Source organism: Sodiomyces alcalophilus, assembly GCF_042370955.1.
Source record: "Sodiomyces alcalophilus JCM 7366 unplaced genomic scaffold ACRALscaffold_1, whole genome shotgun sequence".
Taxonomy (NCBI): Eukaryota; Fungi; Ascomycota; class Sordariomycetes; order Glomerellales; family Plectosphaerellaceae; genus Sodiomyces; species Sodiomyces alcalophilus.
In genome coordinates this window covers 1283747-1301952 of record NW_027263532.1, presented here as the reverse complement: position 1 = coordinate 1301952, position 18206 = coordinate 1283747, and the positions used below count along the sequence as shown (strand labels likewise).

The following is an 18206-nucleotide window of genomic DNA, read 5'->3' as shown; positions in this document are numbered from 1 at the left end:
GTCTTTAAAGAGGAGTCTGGATCCACTGCCTTCACACCGAGAGCATAACCTCGGGTGTGGGCAAGTTTTACTATACAGCAGCCTCGTACATATATAAGTATATGAGGCAGGACTCTCCTCTCGCATGTCTTGAAGTACATAGAATTTCCCGAGCCATCAACACACTCATTCCAATACGTTCACATCCAATTGCAACTTGGCTTCGTCAAAGGACCAAGGCTTTGGTCTCTCGCTAGAACACACCACTCCCGCCTAGAATCGCACATCTCAGACGTCCTGCTACTACGTTTTTAAACCTAACACCATGCATTCTTCCAAAAAAGAAGGCAAACAGGGCTGGTGGAGACGTCACTGTACGCCCCCTCCGGCCCTCAACAAGAGCCCTATCTGTCCCTGCCGAGAGTGCTTCGACGCTGCACCACAACGATACGACTGCGTCACCCCCTCGGAGTCGCCCGCCTATTCCACTCCGTCAGCCTCAGCTTTCCCCTCCGCAGCCTCTTCCCGGAGGAACTCTACCCAGATTCCCCAGCCTGATGACAAGGGCGTGGCGCAACAAGATTTCTCGACCAAGGCTGGCCCCACTGTGAAAGAGAGGAAACAAAAACACATCGAGAAACCATAAGTCAGCTAAAAGCCGATCGTGCCAAAGGCAGGGCTGGCACATTTGGTCTTCTCATGGGTCCGAACTATAAAGAGTGGCCCCTGGGGTTCATGGCCTACCTACACAACTACATTGGAACAGGACTTCTTTACTTAATCTTTCTAACTGAGAAACTCACGGTGGAGTACGGGAAACGGACAATAGTTGGAAGGAAACACAAATGGACGGACGGAAACATAAAATAGACGGAAAGGAACGGAAAAGATACCCAGGTTGTGCTTTAGGCACCCGGTTAGGGAACCTCTGCAATTCATAGTGATAAATGAAGGTCATAATAGACGATTAAAGATATTGGATGACATGGACATGCTTTACTCACAAAATAGTGGATATTATGAGATCAATGTCTAGTGTACTGAGTATTTGAATCGTTTCATTTTTCTCTTACTTCGTATTATTATTTTTACGACTTAAATTCACCCAGCGAGCGCGGGGTTCTTCGGTGGGGGGTTAGTATGACGTCAGTGCTTCACAGTGACAATGAATTCGCCGCGATAAGAAACCGCAACCAACAACTCACTCAGGAGCGACAAGATTGAAAAAGGAAGAAAAAAAAGAAAAAAAAAGGGAAACGAAAAAAATCGAATCGAGCAACCTGTATGAAAAGAGCGTCTTTACAGTTCCTGCGACGAACCATGGCCCCCAATAATAATATCGATCCAGCAATTCTTGACGCCCTCGGCCTTGACCCCGCTACCACGAAGCTGTCCACACATGGCGGCTCCGGCTTCTCATCGACATTCAAGTTATCATCCACCGTCGACGGCAAGCCCGTCAACTATTTCATCAAGACGGGCTCAGGAACGGATTCTGAGGTCATGTTCAGAGGTGAGACGCCGCATGTGTTCACGCATTGTAGGGCCAGGTCAGATCATCCATCCTAACTCTCACGACGACAGGGGAACATGCGTCCCTGAACGCAATAGCAGACGTGGTTCCCAACTTCTGCCCCCGCTCGCACGCCCATGGGGCCATGAAATCGTCCCCCGGGAAATTCTTCCTGGCCACCGATTTCCTGGACCTCGGCGCCTCCTCGCCAGCGGGCTCCGGCATCTCCCTCGCCGCCAAGCTCGCCCAGCTGCACACCACGCCGGCACCGACACCGGAGGGATCAGACCGCCCCATGTTCGGCTTCCCCGTGACTACTTGCTGCGGCGCGACCCCGCAAGACAACTCGTGGAAGGCCTCATGGGCGGACTTTTACGCCAACAACCGCCTGCGCGCCATTTTGCGCGCTGGCGTCGAGGCGAACGGGCCGGATGCCGAGCTGGAGCGCACCGTCGAGCGCGTCGCGTCCTCTGTCGTGCCGCGGCTTATTGGCGAAGAGACAATAAAGAACATCACCCCTGTGGTCATCCACGGGGACTTGTGGAGCGGGAACCACTCGCGCGGCCGGATTGCGGGGCAAGGCGGCGTGGAGGAGGTTGTGTTCGATCCGAGCGCGGTGTACGGCCATTCCGAGTACGAGTTGGGCATCATGCGCATGTTTGGCGGCTTTGGCTCGGCGTTTTGGACGGAGTATGAGCGGCTCGTGCCCAAGGCGGAACCCGCGGGGGAATGGGGAGATCGCGTTGCGTTGTATGAGTTGTAAGTCTTGCTCTTCCCAGCCCTGGCGCCTCCTGGTCAACCTTGAATTCTCTCGCTCCTTTCAACAAACCACATTCTGACAAGGACAGATATCATCATCTGAATCACTATGCGTTATTCGGAGGAGGGTACCGCGGAGGGGCCATGTCGATCATGGCGAATCTCATCGCAAAATACGGCTGAGATGTATATATCATGTCCAACCCCCTAATCTTTGCAGACTATCTCGATGGCAGGTCTCGCTGTATCAAGACGTCAAAGCAAAACTTCTGCTCCGTCCAGCGGCATGCCAATGTGCTGAAGAGAACATGCATCTACAGAATAACTGGCTAGGCCTCATCATTCTAGCAGTCCATGATGTTCAGAACTGATGATACTTCAAATTAGGCCTACGGCGCCCGGCATTATTTTGCAGACGGGATACAGTGAGAAGACACACTTTCAGTTGGCCAATATATCCTACGAATGATTTGGACATGACCAATGTCCTCAGCTGACAATTTATACACACGTGAGCGCTATTTCTCACAGAAATAGCGAACCCAAATGAACCGGCTTTCGGGTAGAATGCGAGTATTCGATGAATGGCCAAGGTACGCCACTATTTGGGGTGTGATGACATGCTTCCCTCATTGGGCAGCTCACCCCAAGATGTGTCCGACAACTGGGCTATGTTTTCAATATGAATTTATACATTATGGATCTCATGATATACCAACGATATGAACGAGCAAATGGTTCATAGCACTCTCCTTGGAAATTCCTTTTTGTCATTAACACTCCATATTATTAGACTCTTCATATCACTAGACAAAAGAGAGATCATTTCGTGTTCCCTTGATTGTAAAAAGAAAGGTGGGAGAAAAGCCCAATGAGTGTCGTCGCAGCTAGTCGCAAGAAGCCGTACAGCTCACTCGGCGGGTGTCCAAAAAAAAAGGCAAGAAGCCCAAGCAAGATATTACAGACGCTGATTAATCACAGCCAAACCTAGCCAGCTTGGTACATGGCAAGCGCCGCAACGTGCGGGTTGATCTGCGTCAGATTGTACGGGGTGACAAACAAATCCGTATCCGTAAGGGCAAGGAACATGGTCCCGTTGATGGCCGGATCACCCTCAATGGTCGACACATTCGGCTGGATTGTATACGCGGTTCGGTGGGACAAGTCGACGTCTTTTAATGGCGAGTACGTGACATTGAGCTGCGTCACCCAGGCTGCGAACCGTGGCGTTTCCGCGTTGGTGGCCGTGATGTAGCTATTGTTAGGGCCTACCGGTCGGCCGGGCTCATCCCACTTGAGGAAGACTTGTCTTCCGGGATACGACAGCGGTTGCGTACGATTGCGCGTAATGCCTGGTGCGCAGCTCTCCCCCACGGTTGTGGCATTGACACAAAGGTCCGAAGGCGCAATGTCCTTGGTCGATAACGTGTTGGACCACCCAGTGGTCGTCTCATTCCACACGTCGGACCCGTTGATCCTGGCCGGGTTCGGTTGGTTCAGGACGTGCAAGGCTGGGAAGTTCTGCCATATTAGGCGTGTCTGATTATACGGGCAGCTCGAAATGTAGGGAGCGAGCATGGTCCAGGCCCACGACTGCGGAACGCCGACCATGAACCATACGGGCATGGGGAAAAGACCGCTGAACTGGCGGAAGATCATCTGCTGGCGCGCCTCCGTGGTGATGGACTGGAGTAGGATCTGGGCAGCTGGGCCCGAGTTGAGGTGCGGCAGGAAACCATAGACGCCAGCCTCGCTCCACCGAGTCAACTTCTGGCTGAAGTCGAGGTATTCGCGCAAGTTGGTCACGGGATAGTTGTACGTGCATTGCCTGGGAGCCTGCGGGCCCAGCATGTTGCTCAGGACCGTGGCATGGCCGATTTCTTGATCCGCCATGAACTGGAGGAGAAAACGGTCCTCAGCTGTAAGGCGGTTGGCTTTGAATTCAGACTCGGGAAAACGGGCCAGACCCCAGTGGAAGAGGTCCAGCTCGATCCATTCGTGGTATAACGCCAGTGAAAGAGACTGGTAGTCGAAGTCGCTGTTGACGCGATAGACCGGCGCAGAGCCGTTGGTGCCGATACCTCCCGACGGGGTGTAGGGGGCTGGCTGGTCCCCATGCAATTTGCCGTCCGCCGGATACTTGTACGCATCGGGTGCCGGAGGCCTAGCTGGAATCGAGGGGGCCAGGACTTTGGTGGAGAGGGCGCCAATGGTGGTGGGTGTCCCTTTGTACGGCCCATGCGACGTCACGTTGGTATGGGGAATGGCCGAGACGGTGGTCGATGGCAGTTCACTGAAGGTAGTCTGTGGCTCAGATACGTACGGCGCGGCTAGAGAACCGCAGGAGAAAGAGAGGAACGCGGCGTAGAAGCCGCTGAACTGATACTTCATCTTGCTTTCCGGACGTTGGATGTTGAACGGCAGCAGAACTCCAAGCCTGTAGTTCTGTCCATTCTGTCCACCACAGGGACTTCCGGGCACTTTATACAAACCTCTACAGGCGTTTTGCCTGGTTTCAAAACGGATCCAGCGGTCAACGACTTGGAATTACAGCAGACAGGGCTGATATTGCTTCGAGTCTATGACGACCAAGAACAGCAAGGTTTAGTTCAATCCCAGGCATCTCATACCATCATCATAGGACCGTTAGTGCACGTCACGGCACGGAATTATGACACGTTACCTCTAGTCCCGACATGGAATCTGGCGACATAATGGAGGCGCCGGGAATGGACGCCGTCAACCGAGAATGTCGTACTGAATGAAAAGTGCTTCAGACTCCGTGAACTGAACTCGACTGGAGGTGCTATTGAACCGGGACCCTTTTGCCACGGTGCTCTCAGGCAGCACTCGAAGGTACACGGCACTGATTGACCTGAGCAGTGGATGAGATGCATGGGCATATCATGGAATCTAGAGGTGTCGACATCTTCGTGATGATGATGGATAGGACTAGGGGTGAGAGGACGGCCGTTACGAGACGACATTCGCTCGTGACACAGTATGAGTATAAACAGTATACACCGTACCCGTGTGGCTGGTGGCTGAGCTTGTGATTATATTGGTGTACTTTTGATCATGAGCCCCATTCAATTGCCCATGTGCCGCTAACTTCACGTGACAATGACAAGGTGGCACCTACGCGACAGGGACACCTAGACCTCCAATTTCACCCATCACCAGTCGAGGGCGGCTCGAGGATCATCATCCCTTGTTCCCACTTCGCTGTCCGCCACCTCCGGGTTGTCCTCTCGCTATACCACCTCACCAACGTCCCGCAATGACACATCGCCTTCTTCAACACATACGAAATACCAACAATTTGCGCAATGAATGGACATTTTGCCTCGGTGGGCGCGGACCCAAGCGTCCAGGATTTCGAGCACGGCGTGCAGGTCATTGATGACCAGAAGGAGTTCAAGTGCGATGCGGCCGCCCTCCCTCCTCCAAATATGAAGAAGACTGTTGGTCTTCAACTAGACCTACCGTAGTAATGCTGAATGCTGACGGAAACCCCGCCTTTGCTTTAGCCCTCAGCTCAATGAATACCTCCGCCAAGCTCATGTCGCCGAAAGTGGCTTCAACTATCACCTCATTTCCGTCTTTGGTTCTCAGTCCACTGGAAAGTCGACTCTACTGAATAACCTTTTCGGCACCCACTTCTCGGTCATGTCCGAGACGGAACGCCGTCAGACCACCAAGGGTATATGGCTGTCGAAGAACAAAAAAGAGGCCAGCATGGCCGAGAACATCCTTGTCATGGACGTCGAGGGCACGGATGGTCGGGAACGCGGCGAGGACCAGGACTTTGAGAGAAAGAGCGCGCTGTTTGCCTTGGCCACGAGCGAGGTCCTCATCGTTAACATTTGGGAGACCCAAGTGGGCCTGTACAATGGAGCCAACATGGGCTTGCTCAAGACCGTCTTCGAGGTCAACCTGCAGCTCTTCCTCAAAGACAAGCAGTAGGTATTCCCAGATTTCCATGGCGCGCGGGAGTTGTCGTGTTGATCTGTTTTACCAAAAGGTCCAACTTGCGATCCCTCCTGTTCTTCGTGATCCGCGATCACCTCGGCGTCACCCCGCTCTCCGCCTTGCGCAACACCCTCGTCCAAGACCTGACCAAAATCTGGTCCTCCATCTCGAAACCTCAGGGGCTCGAAAACTCGCGCATCGAGGACTACTTTGATTTTGCCTTCGCCGCTCTCCCTCACAAAATTCTCCAGGCGGATAAGTTCACGGCCGAAGTGCAGAAACTTGCGACGCGCTTCACCACCGGCCATCGCACCGGCGAGTCGGGCGATGATGAGCTCCAGGGCGGCGTCTTCCTGCCCGAGTATCACCGACGAATTCCCGCGGATGGTTTCTCTGTATATGCCGAGGGCGTCTGGGACCAGATCGTCCACAACAAGGACCTCGATCTTCCCACGCAGCAGGAACTGCTCGCTCAGTTCCGGTGTGACGAGATCTCTCGCGAGGTTCTCGTCGGCTTTGACGAGGCGATTGCGCCACTGGAGGAGAAGCAGGCGGAGTCGACCAGGACTGGGAAGCCGGCGGTATTGACGGACCTGGGCACCACGGGCAACGACGCCCGCACCAAGTGCCTTGAGGCTTTCGAGATGCAAGCGAGCCGGTACCACAAGGGAGTCTACACCAGAAAGCGGCAAGACTTGGAGAGCAAGATCGATGTGCGTCTGAAGACCCTCTACCTGGCGCATCTTACGGCCGTACACAAGTCCGGCATCGCGTCCTTCAGCGATGCGGTTTCGGTGGCTGTCAAGGTGGGCCAAAAGTCCGGCGCCTCATACGAGTTTGCCGAGATTGTTGCCGAGGAGAAAGCCAAGACGTTGGATTTCTTCAAGACCGAAGCGCAAAGCCTGGCGATCCAAGACATTCCGTGGACCAACTTCAAATCGCAGTATGACCTCTTCGAGAAGGAATTGGACGACGTCAGTGGAAAGTTGCGCAAAGAAGAGATGCGAAGACTGGCTACTCGGGTGGAGCGTTGGGTCAAGTCGCGTCTCGGCGATGCCGTGGGGCTGGAATTCAACAAGCTCGGCTCCGGAAGGGCGGGTGCCGGGGCTCCGGAAGAAGGAGAGCAGCCCAGCGAGAAAGATCTCTGGGATCGTATTTGGAGCGTCTTTGTGGACATTGTCGGAGAGGCCCAGGGCAGGTTTACGGAGAGGGCGAAGAGCTTCGAGGCCACCCAGGAGGAGGTAGACATCGGCCTGTGGAGGCTGCGGCGCAAGAGCTGGGTTGCTCTCCGCGAGAAGGTCGAGGAAGAGGTCATGGAAGGGAACATTCTCCTGAAGCTGAGGGAGAACTTTGAAGACAAGTTCCGGTACGATGAGGCGGGTGTTCCCAGGATATGGTCGCCGTCCGACGACATTGAGGGCATTTATACCAGGGCCCGGGAGTCGACCCTCACTCTCATTCCGCTGCTATCGCGATTCCGACTCGCGGCGACTTATGCACCCCCCGACCTCCCGGGATGGATCGGGCCCCAGCCGCGGGGCGTCGAGGCCAGCGACGAAGAGGACCTAGTCCCGATCGGAGGCGTCGACGAGGAGGACGGCAAGAGCCTCGAGGAGGAGATGACTGTACTCAGCGAGACCAAGCGCCAAGATCTCGTGATTCGCTTCAAAAAGACGGCCGACGGGGTTTACGTGGAAGCGAAGCGGAGTGCTATCGGCGGGGTTGCGCAAGTACCGTTATACTTCTATGCCCTTCTCGTTGCCCTCGGCTGGAACGAGATCATTGCGGGTAAGTCGGCGTCCCCCTAACGAATGGCGGAAACCTACATGATGCTAATTTTTCACCCCCTTTCTCTTAGTTCTTCGTAACCCATTCCTCTTCATCTTCCTCCTCTTGCTTGCAGGCGGCCTCTATGTGGCGTATACCATGAACATGCTTGGCCCCATGATGCAAATGGCCAATGCGGCGGCCAACCAGGGCATCGATATCGGAAAGCAAAGACTTCGCGAGTTCATTGAGAATTCGGACACGGCCCGACAAGCACTGAACATGCCGCAGAGGGAGCACGAGGAGGTGGGCATGGACACCTTGGATAGCCGGGGGAAGAAGAAGACGACGTCAGACGAAGATGATGAGATTTGATTGTACGAGCAAGCGATTGCGATAGGGGGGGCGGGGGTTCAGTTCGCGAGGTTGTTTTATGGCGTTTGCCTGACGTGGTCGGGCATAACTGTTTTTCTTCTATACGATGTATGCAATGTCATTATAGTGGCGGTGACCGTGGCGCCGCCGTGTACGCATTTCCACGATTAGAGCTAACGCTTTTGCCGCCGTGCTGCCTGTTCAAAGCCATCCCTCTTCATAGACCAACTCGTTAGAAGGCTTCCAGTCCGGCTGGCCGCCCAAACCATGTTCCCAGCTCGTCCGAGTCCTTTTCCCGATCTGACGTGACAAAGTAATCGGTCAAGCGGTTCGTCTCGCCGTCGTCTTCCATCGGCCAGTCGACCTTGACGCCATTCTTCCCCTCGACCATGTCCTTGGCCGTTCCCCAGCTGAGCCTGCACTCAGGGCCCCATCCAAAGACGGGATGCATGTTGTTCTTCAGCCACGTCACGCACCGCCCATCGGAGGGGTATCCCGACCCCCACGCCATGCCCTCCTCGTCGTCGCCCTCGGCCTTGTCCCCCTTGCCCGTCGCGTCACACGCACCGCGCCGCTCAGCCAAGGCGGCCCGGTGGGACCGGTAAAGCAGCTCGAGGGCGGAATCCCTGGTGACCTTGGCGCAGACGGAGGCCGCCGACACGCAAGGGTAGAGGCTGTCGGCCTTCTTGGCCACGGTGATCTTGATGCCGGGGAGCGCACGCTGCAGCCTGGCCTGGTGGGCGGCGGGCTGGCCGACGGTGTCGACGAATACTTCTTCGATGCGGACGCCGCGGGCCATGACGCCGCGGATGATCTCGATGGTGGCGTCGAAGGCTTGGGCGTTGAGGTTGTAGGGGCTGGTGGCGGAGAGCATGCCGGCGGCGATGTCGCGGGCGGAGAGGGCGCGGATGGCGAAGCCGCAGGAGGTGGCGAGGTCGGATGCCGGATCGCAGGCGATGCGCATGAGGTTGGTTCGGGTGGCGGGCGTGAGGGCTTTGGAGTCGTCGAAGCTGTAGGTTTCGCGGAGGAGGGGGTCGGAGAGGGGGACGGGGACGTAGAATGCCGAGTAGACCATGGGTCCTAGGACGGGGCCTCGGCCTGCTTCATCGATGCCCAGGAAGACCGGAGGGGAGTCTGGGGAGGCTGTGGTTTCGGATCCTACTGTAGCTGCGTTGTCTGGTCGTGATGGCGAAGAGGAAGAGGCGGACGGGAGGAGAGAGGAAGGGATGGGGGAGTAGTAGGTGTATGAGTCTCCGGCGAGGGTAGCATTCTGATCGACTGAGGGAGGAATGAATATGTCAGAGGGATTTGTCTCATGCGCAACGTCTTCTTTCATGGAGATATCCTCCATCGCGGCTGATGGGTGTATACTGAAATGTCGAGCGGAATCGAGGTGTAACCCAAGTGGTAGGATATCGGACTTTGAACGGGACGGAATTAGGTAGAGCAGCGACGAAAGAGACGATGTAGGGCCGTCCGTTTAATGAGTATTTTGGGCCAAATGAAATGAATTGCAACTGCTTGGATATGCCTGAAATGCAGATTTAATTGGAACCTGTTGAAGTCTTGAGGGCGACTGGAGACCCCTCGACGCGTCGATTCCTTTCGACGCGTTAGGCGTTTAAGCGAGCCCCCCTATTAGCCAACAGGGCCTAACGCGACTGACACCCCCCAAAAATAGTGGAATATGGGCATCATTAGTTACGAGGGTAAAGTAGCGCTCTGCAGCTTCCCCCCAACCACCCCATCTCCACCATCTCGGAATACACCGAATTGTACACCAAAACCACATTCCGGCGATTTTCGTTCTTGACTAAGGGTGTCAGAAATCGCACGGTACATAGCGAATTTCCCAGTTCAAAGTTTCCGACGCGACCTTGAAGTTTGCCAAGTTGCGGCACCCGACATTCGCAATGGCTCCACGCGCCGGGGGCAGGCGTAAAGACCAGGCATCCAGCGAATATCGCGAGCTCGGTGTCGTAGGACGGTATGTCGCGATCCGACAAGGTTTATTTTGCGGCGCGCGATGCCGTCTAACTCGTATGGATGCTTCAGGAAAACGGGCATTGGACTACCGGATACTGGCGAACGCGACGAACATGGCATGGCACCCATCGACGGCCTCTTCTCGTCGCCCGAGAAGCAGACCCCGAACGGCGATTTCGACGATGACGTGTCGCATGGAGAGCAGGATATGGAACTTGAGTCGGGTACGCTTCCTCCCCACGGTCCTTGCTTTGAATGCGCCGACGTTTTACTAATCCCCACTCTCGTCTCTTCTACAGACGACGGCCCGGGTCCCGTTTCCGTCATGAAGGGTACGCATAGGTTGCTCTCCCGAGGTACTTCTCCGCGACAAGCAAACTTCCAATCGCCCGCGCTCCGGAACCCACACATGGGTCGTTCCTCGTCGCCCGCGCGCGGATCTATCGTCGATACCGACTCCCCATCAGAGACCACGCGCCACGTGGCGCGCCGGCTGAATTACGGCGCGAAAACTAACGGGTCGCGCCCTGACAGCACGGGTCGAAACAGAGGAAATCCCGATAACCAGGCCACAAGGTCGGCGAACTTAGATGAGGAGGAAGAGGAGGACGACGAAGAAGAAGAAACGATCCTGCGCGGCCAACCACAACATGACGCGATCGTGGAAATGGATGGCGGCGACGAGTCACTCCAAATGGTCGGTGTAAACCAAGGGGTAGATTCTGATGGACCCGACGAGGAAGCCGAATCACCCGAGCCCGAACCAGAACCAGAACCCGAGCCTGTGGCCACGAGTCGAGCGAAAGGGAAAGGTCGGCCAGCCAAAGCAACCTTGCAGAAGAAGACCAAGGCACCTTTGCCCGTTCCCGAAGAGGTGGTGGTCGAAGGAGGGACGTCTGATTCTGAACCAGAAACCCCGGAGCCTGTCATTCCCCGAAAAGGCCGGCCCGCCAATAAGCCTCAGATCAAAACTACCAGCCAAGACGCATCCGAGTTGCGAACAGGTACGAAGCGTCGCCGACTTCTCAGACCAGTTGTTGAAGAGCATGATGGAGATGATGCCGAGGCGCAGGGGGTACAGAGGCAGGAACAACAACAGCGAGACGAAGAGGTGGCAGGAGAGGAAGAGGAGGAGGAAACCCGGTCCTCAAAACGTCAGCGCACAGAAGACAGACCTTCCAAGCCGGATCGGCAAGGGAAATCCAAGGGTACAAAATCCAAGGCGCCCGCCGCCGAGGCGACACAAGGAACCAGTTCCAAGGCCAAGGAGCCGGCGAATGCGACGAAGCGCAACCGCAAGCCGCGACAGTCAGACGTCGGGGACGATTCCATCATGGGCAAAGTGCAAAAAGGTCCACCCCTGCCGCGGGTCCGGGGACTGGTTTCTCTACAACGAAACAACAACGACGTCTTCCGCACACGGTCGGGGCGGCAGTCCTACCGTCCGTTGGCATACTGGAAAAACGAACGCGTGGTGCACGACGAGGACGACGTATGGGAAGACGCGGTGTCGACGGGCCGGAGCAAGCATCAGTCCAAGTTTTTGCTCCCCAGCGTCAAGGAGATTGTGCGGGTGGAAGAAGAGGAAGTGGCGCCGAAGAAGCGGCCGCAGTCCAAGAAGAAGGGCAAGGCTTCTTCTTCTTCCCAGCGACGCCGGAAGGACGGGCGGGCGGCGGACGAGGCCGAGGAGGAGCCCGAACCGTGGGAGCTGGACGAAGGCCGCATCGAAGGCGAGGCCATCATGTGGGATCCGGACTACGAGTTCAACCCGCCGGCACCGGACGAGCCGGTGGCGTTTGAGCAGAGCGAGATTGCCATTGCGGCCAACGCGATCCAAACACGCGAGATTCGCGATGCGACGTTCCGCTTTGCCAAGCTGCTCAGCCTCCCCTTTTTTGGCGCGGGCGTCGTCGACTTGCCGCCCGGCACGGAGAAGAAGCCCAAGAACTCGCGTAAGAATCAGATGACGTTTTTCGTGCACTACGGCAAGGTCCTCGTCACGGTCAACGAAACCCAGTTTAGGATCAGCGCTGGTGGGTTTTGGAATGTTCCGCGAGGTGAGTTTTTTTTTTTTTTTTTTTTTTTTTTTCCTTTTTTTCCCCCGTCTTTCCAGAGGAGGATCATATTATAGACCTCTCTGACCATGATCGACATACAGGCAACTATTACAACATCATAAACGACTACGACCAGCCAGCACGACTATTCTTCTCGCAAGGGAGTGAAGTCGTGATTGCCGAGCCTGAACCGAGGGCAGATCGTACCGGCGATCTGACACAAACTTCTTAGCGCTTCCTCCCGCTCCTGTCATGAAATGAGTCCTAGTGCGGCATGCAAAAGCTCCCTTGACATGGGAGAGGAGTATATTTGTTTTATCTTGGGTCGGCAGGGCGTGGGTGATTTCTGTGATCATGCAGTATGATTTCGTAACTGGGCAGTTGGACCAGCTGTTTTCGCAAGGCCCGGTCCTATTTATCTTGGAATTCCATCGGTATCCCGGTCTTGTTCTATGAGACGGCAACGAAAGGAGGAATGGGATCATTGTATTAGCCTGGCGTAGGCGGCAATGGAGTTGAAGGCTAGGCGAAGTCGTGTGGAAGTGGACGCTGCAACCCTCACGACCAGGGACAGGCAGGGTAGCTGCACATTGGATTAGGGAAAGCTGACGGTCTGGTTGGAATGATGTGTGGATAACAACCCCGAGGTGCATCTGGATGATTGGGGTCTCGACATGCTACATTCAAAACATGCTTGCTTGGTCATGATCTCTCGCGGTGAATCTATGCCAGGAGTGAGTTGCAGCAGCTCCAAAGCTGAAGCTGCCAAAGGTCGGTCGCTCCGCCAGCAACATCGACGCCGTGAGATCGGCAGTGCTTTCGGAGGCCGTCGTCGTCGACCTTGCGGTTCTCGGGCCATTGAAATCGACTTGCTTTTCCGTTTCTATCTTGGGATGTCCTTACTGGAGGCTTTGTAGAAATCATCACGTACTACCGGCACGGCGTCATCGCCCTAGGTACTTCGTATTTCGAAAACTAAAAGTCAAACGAATCCGCACCGGGAAGCAAAATCACGTGACATCGCAAACGGCCTTGGAATCACAACGGCCATGTCCGGCAGGGCTGCACGATCGATCGACCCATATTGGTGGCAGATTCCCCAATCCGGTCCGATGATGATCAGCGGCAAGTCATGAGTTGGAATTGGCCGATGCCTCGCTTCAACAAAAGCACGCCCAACCGTTCATCAGTGGCGAAAACGGTTGACACGCTGGTTTCGGGATACAAGGGAACCTTTATGCTAGTGTACTTCGTACGTGGTAGGTGATTTTAGAAAGGGAGCTGGGAACTGAGCCTGACTTGTGAATGACGATGGATGTAAAGACCATCTGACGGAAAAGAGCAACTGCCAAAACTACTATCGAACTACTATCCGTAGTATGCCATAGCAACAGGAGGAAACGAGTCGTAGCACAAAGAACAACTATTCGTCACTACCTTATGGTACGAAGTAGTACGTACCTCGTCCAAGGTGGGGAGCTGTTGCCCCGCAGAGAAAGTGGATGATGTCAAGGGTCGGGAGGTATTTCCATAGCTTCACTCGAGTTGGATCGGTAGGGAAATTGGGAAACGGCCACGGGTTTCTAGAAGATGGGAGCAAAAGAAAGTCAATTCGACCTGTAATGGGGGCCCCATGGAGAAGCTGCCAGTCAATACGAAAAAAATCAAGTCGCTTCTCGAAAGTGCAAGACCAAGGAATTGCAGGGGTTTGGTTTCTCCCTGAAGCTGCTGGAACAACCTGGTGGGGTAACCCTGGAACTGGAAAGAACGTCGTAGAATGTTGGGTGCTGCTGCCACAGACTTTTAAAACCCAAATCACCACTTAACACTCTAACCATTTTCTCTGCTTCTTCACTTCACACCTCTTCTCCTCCCAACAACTCTACCTAATTCCTCATTCAGCTCATCAGAAGAACGATCCCATTCTCTGATTTCGAGATCGTTTCTTGAACACCAAATTCAGCAGTACACACAAACCGTCACATCGTCCAATACCGCCACAATGTCTGGTCCTTCCGGCCCCGCCGTCGGTATCGACCTGGGTGTAAGTCTCCTTCACCTCTACTGTCGACAAACTGTCGTGGGAGCTACATACTAACATGCATTACCTAGACCACGTACTCTTGCGTCGCTTCCTTCTCTCATGACCGCGTCGACATCATTGCCAATGACCAGGGTAACCGCACCACCCCCAGCTTCGTCGCCTTCACCGACTCGGAGCGTCTCATTGGCGATGCTGCGAAGAACCAGGTCGCCATGAATCCCCACAACACCGTCTTCGACGCCAAGCGTCTTATCGGCCGCAAGTTCAGCGACCCCGAGGTCCAGTCCGATATGAAGCACTTCCCCTTCAAGATCATCGACAAGGACACCAAGCCCATCATGGAGGTCGAGTTCAAGGGCGAGACCAAGCAGTTCAGCCCTGAGGAGATCAGCGCCATGGTCCTCACCAAGATGCGTGAGTCGGCTGAAGCCTACCTCGGCACCACCGTCAACAATGCTGGTAAGTAGTTGTCCATCTCTCATCTCCCGGCATATTCTCATCAAACATGCCTTGTTCCTCAAATGAACGGAAAACACTAACACATTCTAGTCATCACTGTCCCCGCCTACTTCAACGACTCTCAGCGTCAGGCGACCAAGGACTCCGGTCTCATTGCCGGCCTGAACGTCCTCCGTATCATCAACGAGCCTACCGCTGCCGCCATTGCCTACGGTCTTGACAAGAAGGTCGACGGCGAGCGCAACGTTCTCATTTTCGATCTTGGTGGTGGTACTTTCGATGTCTCTCTCCTGACCATTGAGGAGGGTATCTTCGAAGTCAAGGTACATTCTTTCCGTTTTTGCATCTCACTGCCTTTAGCAAAAAGCTAACATAATCCCAGGCCACTGCTGGTGACACTCACTTGGGTGGTGAGGACTTCGACCACCGTCTCGTCAACCACTTCGTCAACGAGTTCAAGCGCAAGCACAAGAAGGATCTGTCCACCAACGCTCGTGCTCTTCGCCGTCTCCGCACTGCTTGCGAGCGTGCCAAGCGTACTCTCTCCTCCTCTGCCCAGACCTCGATTGAGATCGACTCTCTCTTCGAGGGCATTGACTTCTACACCTCCATCACCCGTGCTCGCTTCGAGGAGCTCTGCCAGGATCTCTTCCGCTCCACCATCCAGCCCGTCGACCGTGTCCTCACGGACTCCAAGATCGACAAGTCCAACGTCCACGAGATCGTCCTCGTCGGTGGTTCTACCCGTATCCCCCGTATCCAGAAGCTCATCTCCGACTACTTCAACGGCAAGGAGCCCAACAAGTCCATCAACCCCGACGAGGCCGTTGCCTACGGTGCTGCCGTCCAGGCCGCCATCCTTTCTGGCGACACCACCTCCAAGTCTACCAACGAGATCCTCCTGCTCGATGTCGCTCCTCTGTCCCTCGGTATCGAGACTGCCGGCGGTATGATGACCAAGCTCATCCCCCGCAACACCACCATCCCCACCAAGAAGTCCGAGGTCTTCTCGACCTTCTCCGACAACCAGCCCGGTGTGCTCATCCAGGTCTACGAGGGTGAGCGTCAGCGCACCAAGGACAACAACCTGCTCGGCAAGTTCGAGCTCACTGGTATCCCCCCCGCTCCTCGTGGTGTCCCCCAGATTGAGGTCACCTTCGATCTCGATGCCAACGGTATCATGAACGTCTCCGCCGTCGAGAAGGGCACTGGCAAGTCCAACAAGATTGTCATTACCAACGACAAGGGCCGTCTGTCCAAGGAGGAGATTGAGCGCATGCTTGCCGAGGCCGAGAAGTATAAGGCCGAGGACGAGGCCGAGGCCGCCCGTGTCGCTGCCAAGAACGGTCTCGAGTCGTACGCCTACTCGCTCCGCAACACCCTCAACGACTCCAACGTCGAGGAGAAGCTCGAGGCCGCCGACAAGGAGACCCTCAAGACCGAGATTGACAAGGTCGTCAGCTGGCTCGACGACAACCAGATGGCCACTCGCGAGGAGTACGAGGACCGCCAGAAGGAGCTTGAGGGCATTGCCAACCCTATCATGATGAAGTTCTACGGTGCTGGCGGTGCTCCCGGCGGCATGCCCGGTGCTCCTGGCGGTGCCCCTGGCGGCTTCCCCGGTGCCGGCGCTCCCGGCGGTGGCCAGGACGACGGCCCCACCGTCGAGGAGGTCGACTAAATTGATACCCCATTGCGTACCGCAATCGTTTCCTAGAGTAGTCGCATGACGGATCTCACGGTTGGGAGGCAGTTGGGGGTTTCATGATTAGATTTGGTTGTTTTCTTTTGCTTTGTTCATGGATTTTGCGTTCATGATTGGTCATGATGACGATCAAAGGGAAAAAAAGCACGGTTTGCTCACAGTTCCGGGATGTACTTTAATCACAAATACGGCTCCCAGTTTGGGAGTGTTTGCCACCCAATTAATTGAGATGGTTATGAGATTGACTACGTTTTGCCCGAGTGCAGTAACATGTTCATGGTAGAGACGCGCAAGACGGGTGTCCCAAGTCGAAGTGTCAAGATTTTCACCCCATGCGACTCGACTTGCTGATTTTCCTTTTTCTTTTTCTTTTTTCCATTTACTCTGTAATCCTGGATATTCATACATTGACGAGGCTTGTTTTACATGACTTTTACATACCCTTTCCCATTTGTACCTATTGTTTGATTTCTTCTTCCTTACGGTGTTGTCCCCTCGTCGTTCCCTTCATAGCCCAGCTCCTGCCTGATGCGCCTGCGCCTTTCGAGTTCCATCTTCTGCCACTCCTCATCGTCGACGATAGCTTCTCCCAGAGGCGCAGTGAAGGCGGTGCCAGGCGGGACCTTGGTGGTCCGGGACTGCCAGACGTCCTCGCTGCTGGGGCGGCTGGGGCCGTACTTGGCGTACTCCTTCTTGCGGTAATGTTCGCGGACGGCCTCCTCCCGCAGGGAGCCCTGGTAGCCCTTGATGCGCATGCAGGCCCAGAAGTCGGACCAGTGGTCGCTGCAGGAGCGGACGGACCCCTCGCGGTAGATGGAGTTCCACTGGCCGCCGACGGACTGGCAGTAGAACGCCATGTCGAAGGCCTGGCGGCACGACATGTCCGTCGGGAGGAGGGACTCGGCCAGCGGGTTCAGGGTCGGGGTGGGCTCGTCTTCTTTTGTGTTCTGGGCGTCGCTGGTTTCTGAGGATTTGAAGGGAAGCCACGAGAAGGCGGAGGAAAGGGCGGAGGTGCGGGTCTGTGGTTGGGTGTGTGTCGCTTTTGTCGCGTCGGGATGAGTGCCGTCTGGTCTCGCGGCGTCGGACTGGAAGGCGGCCAGGAACTTTTGGACCTCGAGGTCGACGTCGTTTTCTGTGGGCTTTGTTGACGAGGAGGGGGGTTGGGAAGAAGAAGGGGCTTGCGGCGGTGTATCATCCTGTGCGGACTGGCTTGGCGCAGCAGATTTGGAATCGGATGGTGTTGACCACGGCCAGGCCATTGTGACTTGTACTGGTGGAGATGATGGAGAGGGCGTGATGTCCTATACCGGTTGGTTTTTGGGGAGATTTCGACGACAAACGATGTTCCAGTTATAGTGGGGAAATCCACGTATTGGATCTCGCGATCTGGGCGGCGGTGGAGCGAGGGCGGAGTTGAGTATGTCGACTGGTCTGGTGTCGCAGATCGCAGAAACGGAGCTCGAAAGGATTCTTCTGGTGTTGAGAAAGAGAAGCGTCTTGGCATGCAAAATGTGGTCATAACGGGGTTTCCAGCATGCAATATTCAGAGAACACTTGCAATTAGCGGTTTAGTGGGGCACTCTTGTTCCA

General features: G+C 55.3%; 8 protein-coding genes across 9 annotated transcripts; 4 read left to right on the top strand and 4 right to left on the bottom strand.

Annotated features, from left to right (window-relative positions):
- Positions 1 to 1299: 1299 nt before the first annotated feature.
- Positions 1300 to 2622, top strand: ACRALDRAFT_1067546 (uncharacterized protein; the record flags this gene model as incomplete). Of its 2 annotated transcripts, none has more annotated exons than XM_071017458.1 (3): positions 1300 to 1492; positions 1564 to 2251; positions 2472 to 2622. In XM_071017458.1, the coding sequence occupies 3 exons, from the start codon at positions 1300 to 1302 to the stop codon at positions 2620 to 2622; spliced, it is 1032 nt and encodes a 343-aa protein (XP_070878734.1). The 2 variants fall into 2 exon arrangements, with proteins under 2 accessions (XP_070878734.1, XP_070878735.1); XM_071017459.1 differs by lacking the exon at positions 2472 to 2622 and adding an exon at positions 2341 to 2434.
- A 451-nt stretch (positions 2623 to 3073) lies between these two features.
- On the bottom strand, positions 3074 to 5540 carry ACRALDRAFT_206194 (uncharacterized protein; the record flags this gene model as incomplete). Its single annotated transcript, XM_071021987.1, has 7 exons — positions 3074 to 3218; positions 3255 to 4705; positions 4744 to 4760; positions 4790 to 4874; positions 4948 to 5241; positions 5276 to 5358; positions 5432 to 5540. 7 exons carry the CDS (start codon positions 5538 to 5540, stop codon positions 3074 to 3076), a joined length of 2184 nt encoding a protein of 727 aa, XP_070878733.1.
- Positions 5541 to 5580: 40 nt separating this feature from the next.
- Positions 5581 to 8365, top strand: ACRALDRAFT_2092891 (uncharacterized protein; the record flags this gene model as incomplete). The annotated part of the gene is made up of 4 exons (XM_071022608.1): positions 5581 to 5672; positions 5782 to 6213; positions 6276 to 8011; positions 8082 to 8365. 4 exons carry the CDS (start codon positions 5581 to 5583, stop codon positions 8363 to 8365), a joined length of 2544 nt encoding a protein of 847 aa, XP_070878732.1.
- Positions 8366 to 8597: 232 nt separating this feature from the next.
- Positions 8598 to 10432, bottom strand: ACRALDRAFT_206196 (uncharacterized protein; the record flags this gene model as incomplete). Its single annotated transcript, XM_071021988.1, has 7 exons — positions 8598 to 9735; positions 9794 to 9896; positions 9921 to 9941; positions 10034 to 10122; positions 10156 to 10173; positions 10201 to 10282; positions 10312 to 10432. The coding sequence occupies 7 exons, from the start codon at positions 10430 to 10432 to the stop codon at positions 8598 to 8600; spliced, it is 1572 nt and encodes a 523-aa protein (XP_070878731.1).
- Positions 10433 to 10649: 217 nt separating this feature from the next.
- ACRALDRAFT_1074109 (uncharacterized protein) lies at positions 10650 to 13345 on the top strand. Its single transcript, XM_071018201.1, has 2 exons — positions 10650 to 12408; positions 12510 to 13345. The coding sequence occupies exons 1-2, from the start codon at positions 10677 to 10679 to the stop codon at positions 12638 to 12640; spliced, it is 1863 nt and encodes a 620-aa protein (XP_070878730.1). The 5' UTR covers positions 10650 to 10676; the 3' UTR covers positions 12641 to 13345.
- ACRALDRAFT_206198 (uncharacterized protein) lies at positions 12890 to 14246 on the bottom strand (the record flags this gene model as incomplete). Its single annotated transcript, XM_071021989.1, has 10 exons — positions 12890 to 12965; positions 12998 to 13021; positions 13050 to 13156; positions 13201 to 13338; positions 13397 to 13566; positions 13658 to 13736; positions 13856 to 13887; positions 13949 to 13991; positions 14026 to 14198; positions 14231 to 14246. 10 exons carry the CDS (start codon positions 14244 to 14246, stop codon positions 12890 to 12892), a joined length of 858 nt encoding a protein of 285 aa, XP_070878729.1.
- Positions 14247 to 14410: 164 nt separating this feature from the next.
- Positions 14411 to 16592, top strand: ACRALDRAFT_2023846 (uncharacterized protein; the record flags this gene model as incomplete). The annotated part of the gene is made up of 4 exons (XM_071020170.1): positions 14411 to 14452; positions 14521 to 14911; positions 15002 to 15234; positions 15294 to 16592. 4 exons carry the CDS (start codon positions 14411 to 14413, stop codon positions 16590 to 16592), a joined length of 1965 nt encoding a protein of 654 aa, XP_070878728.1.
- Positions 16593 to 17095: 503 nt separating this feature from the next.
- On the bottom strand, positions 17096 to 17875 carry ACRALDRAFT_1067552 (uncharacterized protein; the record flags this gene model as incomplete). The annotated part of the gene is made up of 1 exon (XM_071017460.1): positions 17096 to 17875. One exon carries the CDS (start codon positions 17873 to 17875, stop codon positions 17096 to 17098), a length of 780 nt encoding a protein of 259 aa, XP_070878727.1.
- Between the last annotated feature and the right edge of the window lie 331 nt (positions 17876 to 18206).